Source organism: Anastrepha obliqua, chromosome 1, assembly GCF_027943255.1.
Source record: "Anastrepha obliqua isolate idAnaObli1 chromosome 1, idAnaObli1_1.0, whole genome shotgun sequence".
In the NCBI taxonomy this organism is placed as follows: domain Eukaryota; kingdom Metazoa; phylum Arthropoda; class Insecta; order Diptera; family Tephritidae; genus Anastrepha; species Anastrepha obliqua.
The window spans coordinates 30,483,478-30,501,211 of record NC_072892.1 but is presented as its reverse complement, the minus strand read 5'-3'; the positions used below and the strand labels follow the sequence as shown (position 1 = coordinate 30,501,211).

General features: G+C 38.6%; 1 protein-coding gene and 1 non-coding gene across 2 annotated transcripts in view; one reads left to right on the top strand and one right to left on the bottom strand.

The window, feature by feature from the left end:
- The window catches only part of LOC129249837 (mpv17-like protein 2), a 54,367-nt gene extending 36,847 nt beyond the window's left edge, over positions 1-17,520 (top strand). The window contains exons 2-4 of the mRNA XM_054889509.1: positions 2,070-2,269; positions 2,379-2,586; positions 17,222-17,520. Coding sequence (XP_054745484.1) covers positions 2,118-2,269; positions 2,379-2,586; positions 17,222-17,443 — 582 coding nt within the window. The 5' untranslated portion in view covers positions 2,070-2,117 and the 3' untranslated portion in view covers positions 17,444-17,520. The remainder of the gene's footprint in view (positions 1-2,069; positions 2,270-2,378; positions 2,587-17,221) is intronic.
- On the bottom strand, positions 1,454-1,642 carry LOC129236490 (U2 spliceosomal RNA). Its single transcript, XR_008581673.1, has one exon. It is a non-coding gene; the product is annotated as a U2 spliceosomal RNA (small nuclear RNA).
- Positions 17,521-17,734: the final 214 nt, after the last annotated feature.

Here is a 17,734-nt window from a genome sequence, read left to right as displayed (position 1 = left end):
GTCCTCATAAAACAAAACAAAAACATCTGCCTTTCGGAGGCGGCTTAAAACTGTAGGTCCCTCCATTTGTGGAAAACGTCAAGACACACACTACAAATAGGAGAAGGAGCTCGGTCAAAAGGGTGTAAGCCCTAATTATTATTACAAAACTTTTTGTAGAAACTTTCTAAAGCGAGTCTATAATGAATTATAGACGTTTTCAACAGGTGAGCTACTTAGCAGACCCTTATTCGGCTCTGAGTGAATTTGGCAGAATCAGCTGATGAGCTGACGTCGTTTGTGATCACGAAGCACTTTGTTTACGAAAAAAACTGGGTTTGTCTTGGTGATATACGAAAAAAATTAACCAATGACACTTCGTTGCCGCCTGAACAACGACAGATTGGACGAGTGTGTGAATACTTGTGTAATGATCGTGCAGAATTCGGCGGCCGAATGCATAAATGACATGGTAGACAAAGTTCCCCTCACAATTTTCTTTCTCACCATAGCTAAATATCAATCCTGGTAATCTGTCATCCTTGAGTTGGTGCCACGTTGCACGCATTCATACCGTTAACCGGCTCACAGCGATTTTGAATTAATCAGCTGACGTGCCTTAACAGCAGTTTGGCCCCTACACCTTCCATAGATTACGTTAAAAGAGCTTTTTAAAGCAGAAATGTAAGCTGGAGACCGAGAATTCCACTACTAAAATATATCTGTCTTACTGAATTTCCTGCCATCACTGTCTTTACATCAGCTGTCATCTCGTAGAACCTTCTCTGCTCAGTGCCGAGTAAGGGTCTATTAGCACCAACGTTTCATTTATGCTGATAATTTTATGAATATTTGTAAATATTTTTCATGGTAAAAATTACTTGCCGAGGTAGGAATATTTTTAGAAAAGCAACAACTAAAGAAAAGGCTGAAAGAATTATCCAAGGCGCATTCATTAAAGGCGGTGGCACTAGACCAACAACAATGTTTTGTACGTTTGATTGTCAAAACAAAGTTTTGAGAAACTAGAGAACAAATAATGAATTCGCCTTGTTTCATTCTGAGCTGACAGCCACATGGACACGGCGAAAAAAAAAAAATACGTGTCTAACGGTTAGACGCGATAGAAGTGAAACCTTCCGTAAAACAAACTGAGAGAGAATGAGACGAAAGCAGCATTAGGAGCGGGATAATTATAGGTTCATTATAATATTGCTATAAAGTTCATATTTTATTTTCTTCATTTTATTATTATTCATCCTCAATGCTTTCAATTTCAACAAATGATACGAGTGGCTTATGATAGATAAAATATGATACAAATGCTTTGGTTTCGATGTTGTCAAAAGAAAATACCCAAACGGACCGAAGAAACAGACTTACAAATTTCTTCCATTTTCGTCTACTTGTATTCATAAAAAATTTATGTCTCTTCCCACCAAAGCTAAATGTATTTGTATATTTCTTCTTGTATTTATTCAAGGCCGAAATCCCGGCGGTACTGCAATACCGGGCCAACCCGTGGCAGAGGTGGAGCAAGCCGCCCCTAAAACACTCCGCCCATTTCCAAAAATCAGTTTAACATTTGTTGTCCTCCGATGGAGGATCTATCAGATGTTAAGCTGATATGAACAGATACCACACTACCTACTTCAATAGATTTTCTAATAAACCTTTTGAGAATTACACGCTCACAAAAATTATTTATATCAACATATAATATAACGCTTCGTAACTAAATAACTTTTAGGCCAGCGATGACAGCATGGCGCGGTAGCCGAGCGACTAGCAATGTGAGCTTCCGATCCAAAATCCTTGGTTCGAATCACAAGAAAAAATAAAGGTTATTTTTATTTAGTTCGTCGCTACGTTTATATCAACATATAATATAACGCTTCGTAACCAAGAGGGTCGCTTTTTCGTTTCACTTTTCCTCAAATCACTCCCAACGATTCTAAAGAAGTTTTCACTTCAAAAAAACAACTCAGCTGATTTACCAACACCGCCTTTAATAGATTCGCCTTGGAATTATCCATCATAAAATGTCAAAGTTAAATAAATAATGTTTTATATTCTCTATTATTTTACAGATACATACATATCATTTTACAACTCATTCCCACTCAGTTTCGATCAAAATGTTTCGACAATTCATAGACTTCACAAGCCGGTACAAAATTATCCGTGGCATGCTCTCGTATGGAATGCTGTGGCCTTGCGGTTGCCTCATCGAACAGACACTATTCGAAAAACGGACATTCCGCAATTATGACTGGATGAAATGCCTCAAGTGAGTATGGTATGAATTGATGCCGTTGCACCCTGTATCCCAAACACTCACTGTCGCCCACTGTCGAATCTTCATAATCACTTACGCATTCAAATTTACTTCAAAACAGGTTCAGTTTGTTTGGTGGTCTTTTTATGGGGCCCACTATTTACATGTGGATACGCCTAGCCGGTGTCATGTGGCCCCGCACCGACATTAAGTCATCACTTTGCAAAGCCATTACCGAGCAGGCGGCCTACGATCCGTTTGCGATAAGCACCTTCCTCTTTGCTATGAGTCTCATGGATGGCCGAAAGTACGAGCAGGCCAAGCAGGAGGTAAGAACGAAAATACATATTATGAAAATGCATGTGTGTACTAAAGATTAAAGGCAGACGAACTAACATTTGGTGCCAACATTGCGGGTATCGCAAGTGGGTAGACAGACACAACTGCACACAAACAAATCAAAAATGTCGAGTGTCGAGTGTTTAGTGTTTGTATTTATTTTTGTTCCGCTAATGTGACTTAAGTGATGATTGCTTTTGGATCTTGTGACTGGACTTGTTGTTTGCTTAATAATCTTATCGTCATTTTCTGTTTACCTCTCCAAAAGTTCGTTCCGTTTGGGTGCTTGGCCTCTGCAACGACAAACATTCAAACATTTGACGGCCAGCCATCTTTGGGGATAGCCAAATCATTCGAACATTAGCGGTTTTTACTCGTTTCGGATTTTTCAATCAGCTGCATATGTGCATGTGTTTGTGCAGGGGATACACTTGAGCATAGACTCGTATTTATGGGCATACTTGATTGCGCTTTACTAGGCTTCCATGTACAGCCATTCAAGTTGGATCAAACGGAGCCAAGTCGAGACGAGCCGGAATGGTGGAGAGCAGGCGAATTGGAGTACATTAACAATTAATGTTTGGGCACTACACTACGTCCACTTATTGGCTTGTGACTGGACTTTGAAATTGGGTGGCTGAAATTCTCAAAGCTTAGCTTTACCGAAAATAGATTTTCCCACGACCTCTTTCGGAACTATTTGGTTATACAAAATTCGTGTAATTTCCTTAATTGCGCATTTACAATGACAATAGACAGTGGACAAGTAATGTTTTTGCGAAAATATTTATAAATATCATTCCACAAATTTTCAATAGAGTACAAAAACTCAACAAACAAATTGTGTACAGTGCGGGACAAAAGTTTCCGGCATCACATCATTTTAACACAAAAGCAGCGAATATGGGAATAAAAGGTAATAAATTGTAATTCTTCCAAAAGGAAGTGAAGACCACATATCAACAGCTGAATGCATTTTATTTCCTGAAAATATTTAAATTCTACAATATTATATTTAAAATATTTCAAAGCATTAAGGGGGTCGGGCCATCTGGAACGCCGAAAAAATGTGTTTTTTGTGGTATTTTTTTTAAAGAAAGAAAAACAACTCAGCTCATTAATATTTTGCGTATATTTGGACAAACATATAAGCTGTATTTCGTATTTTTTTCACTTCGAAAACTAGCTAAATGATGAAGTTATCCCGGGTGCCACGTAACGCGCTCTGACAGGAGTATCCAGTTGGCGGGCATGATAGCGTCCACGAGTCCCGTCTAAAACATACAATTAAGTCTTTTTCTTAATTGTTAGCCTTTTTTGTCGTCAATAAACCTCGAAAACAACAAAAAAACTTCTGAAAAATATTTTTTTTTTTGCTTGTAAAAGCTGTAAAACGATTTTTGGAGGTAATTTTCACGATATTCTATCAATAATATCAGTCCAAACAGTTAGTTTCTACTATTTTTCGAGGTTCACATAGAATGGTACCTAAAAAGCTACAAAAAAAGCCATGAATCCCGTCGATGGGTTGAATATTGCTTTTTTAATCCTGCCCGCCAGTTTCAAAAACATGGTTTTGAGATAAAGCGCTTTGAAGTTTTCGGAAGACAATAAGTTATGTACAGAACCCTTACAACAATGAATGACTAATCAGCTACTCCTGGACCATAAAGACATCCTTCCGCCTTCTCGAGAAGCTCATTCTGTTGAGTTTTTTTGCCCCTCGAGCAATTCGAGCTTCTTTAGTGCAATCGCTGTGACATTGCTCTGCGCGTTCGATTCGGCTTTCGTCCGTTTTGTCGGCAAAAATTTTGCACTGCTGTCCGATTCTCAAGTCAAGTAGTCTCATCAACGTCAAAACAGCCGTGTAACCTTCGTTAAAAATGCCTGCAGCAATAAACGCAGCAATTTGGACAACTTTTGGGCCCGAATTCAAATGTTTTGGAGCTATACGCCACACTGCGTTAAAAGATTCATTGGCATTTTGAGTGTGTCCACCCATACACCATACCAGGAGATCGTCTTTCGAAAGATCTTCATAGATCGGAAGAATGTGCTTTTCCACATCTGGTCTTATAACGCACGGCGGGTGGGTGAAAGTTGCTAGCTTTCGTATAGTTTTAGCTCTTTGCCATTCACACCAGCTTTCAGCGCCCGCAGGACAACTTCCATGTTTAGGATTCTTGTCTGTCGAAGTGAAATGGTACAGAGTTGCCTTATTTCCCTTTTTCATATCTCTGACAGAGTTGACATTCCTCCTAATGTCAGTTTTTTGATGAGCACATCTGTGAGTCTTTCTTTCCCGCATGGTTTTCCTTTCTTCTTAAGACACTGAGGTTTTTAGTTGTGCAAAGTATTCGGCAATGTGGAATACTTTGATTGCTTAAGGCATTTCTGAGAAAGCCACAGGAAAAACTCTAAATGCAAAACTTCGTAATTTCGATTGACTTAAGGCCAACACCAAAATTTATCAAATAATTTGCATTTACAGTTGTTTTTTTTGAACGGTTAGTCCAAGGCGAATCTATTCAAGGTGGTGCGAGCAACAACAACATTTTTTAAATTAGAAAAGTCAAGGAAAAGTAAATACAGGGTAGGCCATTTAAAGCGGGCCCATCTGGCAACCCTATAACTTTTGACAGGAACGTCAGATCGACTAATGACATAGCGCGTTGGAAGCGTCAGTCCAAGACAATTTTTACCATGGAGCAGTATACTCCAAAAGAACGCGCTGAAATAATTCAGCTTTACATCCAAAATAACTTCTCAATTGTGAAAACTCAACGTGCGTTTAAAAAAAAAAATAAAGTTAAAAGTGCGCCATCCAAAAGCACTTTACAGCGTTTATACGCAAAATTTATTAACCACGGTAGTCTCAGCAATACCAGCCACGCATCCAGACAACGTACACGACGTTCTGCTGAAAATATCGAGGCTGTACGAGCCAGTGTTGAGGAGGCTCCGCGAACATCGAGTTATCGTCGTTCTCAGGAATTAGGCATCGCCAGGACAACACTCAGGCGCATAATTCGCATCGATTTGAAAATGTTTCCGTACAAAATTCAAATGGCACAAAAATTAAACCCGGCTGATTACCCGAAACGGCTTGATTATGCCAAATGGGCCGTCGAAACCGTTCGAAATGAACCCGACTTTTGGCAAAAAATCATCATGTCAGACGAGGCTCATTTTCAGTTGAATGGAGGCGTAAACAAGCAAAATTGTCGCTTCTACGCTGCCGAAAATCCTCAATTAGTTGAAGAACAGCCTCTCTTCGATCAAAAAGTGACTGTGTGGTGCGGTGTTTGTGCGGGAATGGTCATCGGACCGTTCTTTTTCGAAAATGAAAATGGAGCCTCTGTCACCATCAATGGAGAGCGTTATCGTGCCATGATACGCGATTTTGTTATGCCAATCATCGAAGAAAATGACATGGAAGGCTACTGGTTCCAACAGGACGGGGCTACACGCCACACTTCACGCGCTACAATCGATTTTTTGAAGCCATTGTTCCCTGGAAGGTTGATTTCGAAAAATGGTGATTTTCCGTGGCCACCGAGATCACCAGATTTGACGCCACCGGACTTTTATTTGTGGGGTTATCTGAAATCCAAGGTATACATCAACAAGCCAAGGACTCTAACTCAACTTAAAAACAATATCCGACGCGAAATCGCCGCCATACCGGCCGAAATATTGGCCAAAACGATGGAAAACGCCGAAAAAAGGACACATTTGGCCATCAAGGCCAGAGGCAAACATTTGAAGGATATCATTTTCAAAAACTAGCTGGAACAAATCTCCTTGAATCAAAATAAATGATTTTTCATATCAACACAAAAAAAAATGTTTTTTTCAATGTTTTTTTTCAGAAACAAATGGGCCCGCTTTAAATGGCCTACCCTGTAGAAGAATGGAATGAATGACAAATAGATTTAATTAGTTTGTCACGCATTCACAACAACAACTTTCCGTCATTCTGTTTTACTGGCATTGCTGAAGAAGCAGAAGGGAACTACTCTAATCACGCCACCTTCTAAAGATGCGCCTTGGGTTAGTCTAGAGATGTTGTTTGTGAAATATCGCCAAAGAGTAAAAAAGTAAAATTATTGTCAATTAAAATAAAGGTGGAAAAATCGTTGAAGTGATCTTTAACGCTATTTTGAATTCAAGCTCAACCATTCAAGCTATAATAAAAAAAGAGGTTGTCTGTAAAGTCGGTTTACTGACGATAGTTTAACGTGATAACGTCATAAGAAAATACTGATTGAATGGTTGCATTTTTCAAAAGAAAATTTTAATTTTATTTGTTTGATAGATATTTTGTATGGATATAGAGAATGAGTTAACATTAACATAACATAACATAACATAACATAACATAACATAACATAACATAACATAACATAACATAACATAACATAACATAACATAACATAACATAACATAACATAACATAACATAACATAACATAACATAACATAACATAACATAACATAACATAACATAACATAACATAACATAACATAACATAACATAACATAACATAACATAACATAACATAACATAACATAACATAACATAACATAACATAACATAACATAACATCACATAACATAACATAACATAAGATAACATAACATAACATAACATGCTGTTCAAGCAAGGTAACGACGCATGAGCAAGATAACGACGCATTTTTTGGTGCGTGCAGCCGGCTACATAGAATTATAAGACGTTATCACGTCAAAAATCAATAATAATAACATTAAAACAACAGGTATTATTAACAAACTTGGTTTTATTTTAAATTCTTCAAGTAAATCAAATGAATAATAATCAATAAGAAGGCATATGCAAATACAAATACGTGAATTTATATATGTACATATGCGCATATACATACACATATACGCTCACTTAAGTAGGAGAGAGCAAGATGTCGAACGTTGCGTTCGTTTGCTTTGTCGTTCGTTCCGCGCTTTCGCTTGCAGTTCATTCAAGGTAACAGCAATAAGCAAGGTAACGACAAATGAGCAAGGTAACGGCAATGAGCAAGGTAACGACAAATGAGCAAGGTAACGATAAATGAGCAAGGTAACGACACATTTTTTCGTGCGTGCAGCCTGTTAAATCGAATTATAAGACGTTATCACGTCAAAAGGTTCAAAGATGTCGACAATTTTGAAAATGTCAATGAAAGGCGATCTAAGCTGTCACTCGTCGATAGACGCAGAACTATTAGTCTTGTGAAAGAAGAGCCAAAAGCCAGTTCCCCACAAACTCAACAGCCATTTCGGAACAAAATACCGTCGAGGTTGATTCTTGTGCCATCCGAAGGATACCCTTAATGAAGCAGATTATAACGCAAGAAAAAAGTTCCCGAAATATATTCAGAAAATTCCAAACTCAAGTTTATTCCTCAAAAGTGATTATATCGCCTTCAAAGCACTTCCATCAACTGCAACGCACTTATGCCGGCGTGTAGATCCGGCTCTCGAAACATTTCTGGAACTCTATTTTCGGTATGCCAAAGCCATCAAAGCCGTCTTCAATTTTTCCTTCGATTACTTTCTTTCGGTTGTTAAAACGCGTTCCCCGTGGTGGTTTCTTGACTCAATCAAACAGAAATATATTCATGGGGCTCACATTAAGTAAATTCGATGGCTGATGAAATGGTATTCGTTTCGTTCTTTTTGAAAAATTCATGGCACTGTGCGACGGTGCGTTTCTATAGTGCAACGTCAACGTGATGTTTTCCCGCAAATCCATTCTTTTTGGCGAATTGTTTCACGTAAGCGTCTCATAACGCTCAAATAATAAAAACATGGTCCTTGTTAACTGTCTGGACTTCTGGAAAAAATTCGTGGTGTACAATACCGTTGTAATCTATTGATCCATAAAAATCGGAAAAAAAGTTTGTCACATCAGGTCATAAATATACCAAAGATATTAAAGATATGGTCGCGGAAAAACGCAAAGTACGTAGACGATGGCAGCAAACAAGATCTCCATCCGACAAAAAAACGATTAAATAAAATTACGAAAGAAATTTCCAAGAAAATAAAAGATTTTAAAAACAGATCTCTGAGTACTTATCTAAAGGGCTTATCAAACGAACGCAGCACTGATTACTCGCTCAGGAAATGCACAAAAAACTTTTCATAGCCAGTAACACAGTAGCCACCAATCAAAAAAGAAGACAGTTCTTGGGCCAAAAGCAGTAAAGAAAAAGCTAATATTTTTGCTGAGTACCTCGAGGGCATCTTTAAGCCATGTGACACGAAGAGGGCAGCCGGAATGCAGCCACTTGCCTATGAAACTGATGCCGAAATTACCCTTGTTACGGATTCCGAATTGCTTGGTGAAATAAATAAGCTAAAATCAAAAAAGGCGCCTGGGTATGACCTTATTACTGCTGAAATTTTAAAACAACTTCCTCAACGCACAATAACATATAGGTATAAGTTTACTGAAATAATGAACGCCACATTCAAATTGCACCATATCTCTATATATTGGAAAACTGCTGAAATAATTATGTTTAATAAACCAGGGAAGCCAGCGCATGATGTCACATCGTATCGGCCTATCTCGCTCCTACCAATTATATCAAAACTGATGGAAAAGCTTTTAGCCAAACGTCTCAACATAATTATTAAGCAAAGAAATATAATACCAGTGCATCAATTTGGTTTTCGCACAAAACACTCTACCATTGATCAAGTACACAGAACTACTCGCATCACACGTTGGGCTCCTCAAAAAAATAAATGCGCTTCACCCAAAACAATATTTTAATATTCTTAAATCGTACTTATCCGATCGTTTTTTCCGAATAAAATACGAAGACACATATTCCGAACTTAAGGAAATTAAAGCTGGCGTCCCACAGGGCAGCGTGCTGGGGCCCATTCTTTATATTCTTTTTACATGCGATTGATCTAACGACATAAATTGCTCCACAGCAACTTTTGCTGACGACACAGCCATCTTATCGGTAGGAGAAACTCAGACTGACTCAATCAAAAACCTTCAAATTTATTTGAATAAAATCTCCGATTGGACCATTAAATGGCGCATAAAACTAAACGAAACAAAATCGGTTTATTTAGACTTCACACAGAAGAAAATCAAATATCTACCGCTACATATAAACGGCGTGCAAATCCCGTATCACAACACCGCCAAATACTTAGGTATGACACTAGATACCAAGCTTAGATGGAATGCTCACGTTAAAAAGAAAAGAGAAGAGTTAGATATCAGATTTAGAAATATGTACTGGCTTATGGGCAACCAATCAGCCTTATCCCTATACAATAAAATTATTTTATATAAGCAGGTGCTTAAACCAATTTGGCCCTATGGAATCCAGCTATGGGGCTACTCAAGCTCAACCAACATGAAATCCATACAAAGATTCCAAAATAAGGTATTACGATGCGCTGTTAATGCACCTTGGTACGTCCGCAACACCGATATCGAACGCGACCTTGGCATCGAATCAGTTGCCTCTTCGATCAACATCAACGCTAAGTCTCATATGGAAAGACTACGCCACCATGTAAATAGCGAAGCCTCAGCCCGAATTGATCCCGGTAAATGGAAAGAAAGGCTGAAACGAAAAAAACCGTACCAACTCACGCAGTAGGCCATTTCCCTGCAAATCTGATGCAGAGTATTTTTAAATTTAGTTGTATTGTACAAAATTAAATCCAAATTGTTCGTTAGTTTATAATTTATTAACTAGTTACAATGTAAATAATAATAAAAAAAATATTTAAAAAAATCGTAATTCTTTTTTGACTTTGTTGTTTTTGGTTCAGAGTTCTCCATTTACTCGCCTAATGTGTGGATTGAGTGTCATATTCATAAACAAACGTACCCACGTCTCCTCTCTAGTAATGATGAATGTTGAATGAAAGCTGAATCCGATGCGATGATTATCAACACGATCCCTTTTTTGCATGAAATTCAGAGCCAGTAACTATAAGTACAATGTCTTGAATGGATCCATAAGCAAAGTTTAAGTCCTCTGTCTCGGATTGTTAATTTGCCAGTGTTAATCAACGTTTCTTTCACTTCGGCTTGCCTCTACATTCGTCATCTTCGATGTAATTTTGCTAAGAATGTTAATCACAGATGTGGCAACCTAACAAAAGCAAAAAACAGAACTCAAATTAGTTAACTTAGAACGTCTCCCGGCGATTATTCCGAGAATTTTTCGCTCAAGGAGGTATGCCGAAGAAATTCTTTAACCTTCCTATACCCGCGTTAATTTTTGTAACACATATACCCACGCACGGTCTCACAGACCGAAAGTTCAAACTACATAAAATATTAGTTTTTTTCAAACAAAACTAAAAACAAATTATTATTTTTCAATCCCGTAGATGTAATAAAAAAATAAAACTACGCATTAAATTTGTATTCACTTATTTTATTGATTTTAAGTGATTAACAAAAAAGCCATCAAAATCGATAATTTTTTCTTAAGTACTACAAAAAAAAAACAATAACATATTTTTTATTCACATAAATAAAAATAAGTTATAATAACTTAAAAACACTTCTTGGACAATACATAAATTATAAATTATATTATATTAGTTTTTAGTCTTGAAATAAAAAATCATGGCATATCGCAATTCATGTAAAAATCTGCCTTAAAAAGAAAACTTACGCTTTTACCTCTTCAAAAAAAAAAAACAAAAAATGCCTTTTCTAGCTTAAAAAATATTTATTTGCAATAAAAACGTCAAACTAAACTGGGACACACTGTAGTATTTTTGAAACGCGGCTACAACTTCTTCAAATAATTCCCTTATTGGAGCTAGTTTATCTACGGCAGTCCTTTCCGCTCGCGTGAATTTATTGTCAAATCTTAGACAATAAATAATAATAATAATAATAAATAAAATCGATTCCAGCTCATAGTTAATCGGAATAACTCCGAAGAGGAACCATCTATTTTGAATAAATCTTTAGCATTGAAGCGACTATTTCTCCTAACTCCAGCAAAGATTAAAAGGCCTAAAAGGGCTTCGATTTCTATGTTGCCTGTATAGGTACAGTCGCTTTCTCTTGAAAAATTAGGTTTTATGAGATCAATATGTTCATTAGTATACTTTACAAAACGATTTATAACAACTTCAGTAAAAAATAATCTCCAAACCTCGCCTATTTCCTTCAAGTTTTTTGCTGCTTTTCTAGGCCCTGGCAGTTGAGTGACTATATTCCTAGCGAGACGTCTTAAACGATTTGACGGAGCATCATTATTCCACCTAGTGTGTCCATCTTTACCAAGATATAATTCTCTATCATCTATCTCATTCAACTCCTCGTCGATTTCTTCATCATCTGCTTGCTCGGTATCATAACTTTCTACATCTCCTGCAACAAAGTCTTCAACGTCGCTGTCAGTATGTGTGCACAAAAGTGAATCATAGGAGAGATAGAGTTATGTGTAAACTTCTTTGCACTGAAAATACATACATTGCAAAAAAGAAGACTACTTGAATATTTTAAAGGAAAAAGCGAAAAAAGTGCAATGGAATTAAACTTAGCAATAACTTCTACCTCCAACAGGAGGATCCAAAGCACACCTCCGAAATAGTGCGATTTTGTATAATGTGCAACGTTCTACATACACTAAAAACACCTCTCCAATTCCCCGAACCATTCGAACCAATCGAGCATTTAAAGCAGGAGCTTAAGAGCAGGACAAGAAAGCACACATGACAGAATTGGGAAAAATAACTAAATCCTTAGATCAATCTATGTAAAATAGGGTCCAATAGGTTATAAAGCAAAAATAATAAATAAAACAAAAAATAATAATTGGCGCGTACACTTCTGTTAGGTGTTTGGCCGAGCTCCTCCTCCTATTTGTGGTGTGCGTCTTGGTGTTGTTCCACAAATGGAGGGACCTACAGTTTCAAGCCGACTCCGAACGGCAGATATTTTTATGAGGAGCTTTTTCATGGCAGAAATACACTCGGAGGTTTGCCATTGCCTGCCGAGGGGCGACCGCTATTAGAAAAATGTTTTTATTAATTTTGCTTTCACCGAGATTCGAACCAACGACCTCTCAGTGAATTCCGAATGGTGATCACGCACCAACCCATTCGGCTACGGCGGCCGCCGCAAAAATAATACTTTTAGTTAAAGTTCAGTTATGCGTCGATCTAAAGTCCCTTGATTTTTGAGAAATAAAATGCATGAATTTGTACCTCTAAATACCATATTTAAGGTTTTCGCAGTAGGAAAGGCAGCAGTCCTAGTTTGGGATACTAGTGGGACCAACTCCAAAGCTAATTTTTACATAGATATATTCAGGCAGCCATTAAAGCAATTGTCAACAAATTCTCAAACTCAATACGAATACTATACAACGCTCTAGACGAAAACATAATCAGAAAATTCAGAATAAAATGGCAGAACTTGCCCACTCGCAGGCATGCTAAGATCATTCGTAAACATGACGATCACTGTCGTACTCGATTTATATTTAATATCACTCACACGAAGAGATTGTAGAACTATGGTAGGCGTGCTGACGTTACATCATCTTCATATTGGCATTATAGCCTGGGGTGGCCCATTGCCTCTTCTACAATACGCCTCCATTCCTCTCGACAGCCCGCTTTCGCTCTATGTTGTGAGACTCTCTTCTTTTGTATTATATATCGACTTCTACGTCTTGCGACCAGCGTCACCTTGGCCGGCCCCACTTCTTGCTCCTTCAGGATTTGCTTCAAAAATGTCGATCCCTCGCTGCTCATTCTTCGGACGTGTACATACCAGCGTAATCTTTGCGCCTTTATAAATCGCATTACGTTTCGTCCCGCGATCAAAATACTGAGCTCGTGGTTATACCGTATACGGTAAGTACCGTCTTCTAATCGTATAGGGCCGGATATTTTTCTGAGAATTTTTCTTTCAAATTGCATCAGTAAATTCACGGCATTAACTTTAAGGATCCATGTTTCACAGACGTAGGTGAGAACTGACCTTATTATAGTTTGGGACATCTGAAGCTTCTGTTCAGCTTTAATATCAATGAAGACTTCATAAGTTTTATATGGCCAAAGTATGCTCTATTAGCTTCCTGAATACGGTCTTGTACTGATAAGGACGGAGCCTTATTTATGCTGAGTACTACGCCTAAGTATTTAAACTCTTGCATGAGCTCCAAAATATATCATATAATAACTTCCGACTCTGATCTGACTACCATGAAAGGATCGTGTCATGCACTTCGTCTTCTCTCCATTTACTCGAGGTCCGCTCTGAGGCAATATTTTTGGATTCATGGCGATATGATTTATGACTGATAAGAGGTCGCCAAACTCAAACCAGGTTTTTCTCTCCTCATTTCATTCGTTCTCTTCCTTTCCACAGAAGGTTCTCTCTTTGAGAGGTATTCAATCGCCAGATGGGGTGTACAGGCGAAGTGAGGAGATTGGAAATGATAGGTGAGAGGTATCATGCCGTAGGGTTAGCCATTAAATTGTACATCCCTTCCCTTTATGACGCCTCTGACGTGACATAGCCCTTGCTTATAAGATACGAATCTCGGACTGCGAGGAATACAGGATAGGTAGTGAACAACGCTCGAGGCAAACTGTAGAGCGGCGCCTTTGCAGATGTCCTCCGTTATCCAAAACACGTTTAAAATATCTGTGGGCGCCACAGTTTGATGGATTGAAATATATCTCAGCAGTAGGTTGTAAGTGGCTCCTTAAATCCGCAATGAAAACAGGCACCATGCGGGTGGACTACTTGAAAATACTAACACATAACTCATGAACTTCTTCTGGTATCACTATGGACCGAACCGCTCAACCCGTTTAACCTAACCTAACCTATGGTCTTTAATTCCATTTCACAGAAATTAATATAAGGTTGGCCAAAAAGTCTTGCGGTATTTCCGCAAGCTTGTCTTTGCAAGCGCGTAGTTCTAGTTGTATTCGTCGCATCGGTTCACGCTAGAGCTTTTTGGAAAGATCTTTTCACGTGCTAACACGTGTTTGATTAATTGTTGTTTGCTTTTAGTCGTTCGTGAGTTATAGCGTCGCAAACATGGAGCAAAATAAAGAGAAAATACGGGATATTTTACAGTACTACTACGATAAAGGCAAAAATGCATCTCATGCTGCCAATAAAATTTGTGCAATTTATGGACCCGATACAGTTTCTATTTCCACCGCACAACGATGGTTTCAACGTTTTCGTTCTGGTGCAGAGGGGATCGAAGATGCGCCACGGTCCGGAAGGCCTGTCATCAAAAATTGCGATAAAATCGCTGAATTGATCGAAAGAGACCGGCATAGTAGCAGCCGTAGCATCGGCCAAGAGTTGGGCATGAGTCATCAAACCGTTATAAACCATTTGAAGAAGCTTGGATTCAAAAAGAAGCTCGATATATGGGTGCCACACGACTTGACGCAAAAAAACATTTTTGCCCGTATGCAAAATCGCTTGCAAAAACGCTTGCTTGGATGCATGCGAATCGCTTCAAAATCGACCCGTTTTTGAAGCGGATGGTGACTGGCGATGAAAAAAGGGTCCCTTATGACAACGTGAAGTGCAAACGGTCGTGGTCGAAAAGCGGTGAAGCTACCCAGACGGTGGCCAAGCCTGGATTGACGTCCAGGAAGGTTTTTCTGTGTGTTTGGTGGGATTGGCAGGGAATCATCCATTATGAGCTGCTCCCCTATGGCCAAACGCTCAATTCGGACCTGTACTGCCAACAACTGGACCGCTTGAATGCAGCACTCATGCAGAAGAGGCCCTCTTTGATCAACAGAGGCCGAACTGTCTTCCATCAGGACAACGCCAGGCCACACACATCTTTGGTGACGCGCCAGAAGATCCGGGAGCTCGGATGGGAGGTTCTTTTGCATCCACCGTATAGTCCGGATCTCGCACCAAGTGATTACCACCTATTTCTGTCCATGGCGAACGAGCTTGGTAGTCGGAAGTTGTCCACAAGAGAGTCCTGTGAAAATTGGCTCTCCGAGTTTTTTGACAATAGGGAAGCGAGCTTCTATAAGAGGGCCATTATGAAGTTGGCATCTCGTTGGGAACTCGTCATCGAACAAAACGGCGCATATTTTACTTAAATCGCATTATTATAACCAATTTTATGAACAATTGAAAATTCAAAAAAATACCGCAAGACTTTTTTGACAACCTTATATTTATTGAATGTCATTCCCATATTCGTTGAATTTTTCATTAATATGGTGTGATGCCGAAAACTTTTGTTCAGCACTGTACATATGTGCATACGCACATGGAAGCCGCGAGATTTGATGATTTAAATAGTCAACAGGCAAACTCAGACATTTATCTTCTGCTCAAATATGAACGAGACTTTATCAATAAAACGGTCCGCGGATGACATATGGCAAAAATAATTTTTTTGTTTTTTGGTAGGACTGTTATAAGCTTACAAGGCAAATTTCAGCGTGATATGTCACATAGTTTGTTTTCTGTGCTACTGTAAACAAGTCAAGCTCGAGTGTGTTCTTCGAATTTAACGATGGAAATTCAAGTTGAACCAAGAATTTGTTTGAAATTTTGTTATTCCAACAAAATTTCGGCTTCAGAGGCCTTAAAAATGTTGCAGACAACCTATGGGGGCTCTGCTCTATCGCGTGCACGTGTTTTCCAGTGGTACAAATCGTTCAAAGAGGGCCGTACATCAACCCAAAAAGCCACGCCAAAGTCGCTCAAAAATTAAGGTTATGCTGACTGTTTTTTTTCGATTACGAAGGTGTGATGCACTCGGAGTTCCTTCCGCAAGGCCGATCGGTTAACGCTGAATATTATTTAGACGTTTTAAAGCGTTTGCGCGAGAACATTCGTCTTAAAAGGAAGGAATTGTGGGACAACAAGTCATGGTTCTTGCATCACGATAATGCACCAGCTCACACATCACGTCTTGTTCGCGATTATTTGAACAAAAATAATGTTAATATCGTTCCGCAAGCACCGTATTCGCCTGATATGGCTTCATGTGACTTTTTCCTGTTTCCCAAGCTCAAGTTGCCGCTCCGTGGAAAACATTTTGAGACAATTGAAGTCATAAAAGAGAATTCGAAGAAGTAACTGAAATCCATACCGAAATCGGCCTTCCAGAAATGCTCTGATGATTGGAAAAAACGTTGGCATATGTGTATCGCCTCCAGTGGTGATTACTTTGGAGGAGATAAAATAAAAATTTAACAATAATTAACCGTTTGTGTTTTATTAAATCAGTCTCGTTCATATTTGAGCAGAAGATACAGTTTCTGTTACTTAAACGCGAAAGGTTACTTATAAACTTACCCAAAATAATGTGTCGCCTTTAAGTTGTCTGAGTCCAGTCGTTCATTTACCTTAATTGAACTTAGATTCCCTTGTGTATGTGTCATGTGCCAGTGGAGAACTCACAAAAGAGCTTATTTTATGATTGGTCTTAGGCACACTTTGCTACACCAGACTTGTTTGCCCCATTCATAATTGTAATTTGATTAATAGCTGCACCTGTTCCCATTTTAGGTCATTAATATGTGCTCTTGCATGTATACATATACAGCACACATATACATATATTTCTATTATCTATTGCAGGTGCGGGATAAATTCCTCGACGCATACCGGGTTGGCATCATTTATTGGCCCTGCGTGCAAACGGTGAATTTCGCGTTCGTGCCGCCTCGTAACCAAGTTGTGTTCACCTCGTTTTTCAGCATGTGCTGGACTACATTTCTGACGTACGTGAAGTATTTGCAGACACAGCCAGTGGAATTCGAACATCCTGTAGTCGATTTACACTTTCACTTTACACATTAGTCCCATGCTATAGACGCTGCTGGATGGCGGGAATATAAGCGTAAATGTAGATTACGACTGTAAAAACCTTTCTTTAATTGTAGCTTTTGGTTTAGGTTAAAATAAAGTTTACTATTAATTTACAACCTGTTGCGTTTCATTAAAATGTCATTATACAAGATGGCGCAAAATAAAGCATTCATTTTTAAATTTGGATAAATTTCTACCCAATACAAAAAAATATTTTTTACCTCTACTGCTTGTCTCTCTTTACCTCTATTGCTTGTCTGTTTGTATACAGCAGCTATCTAC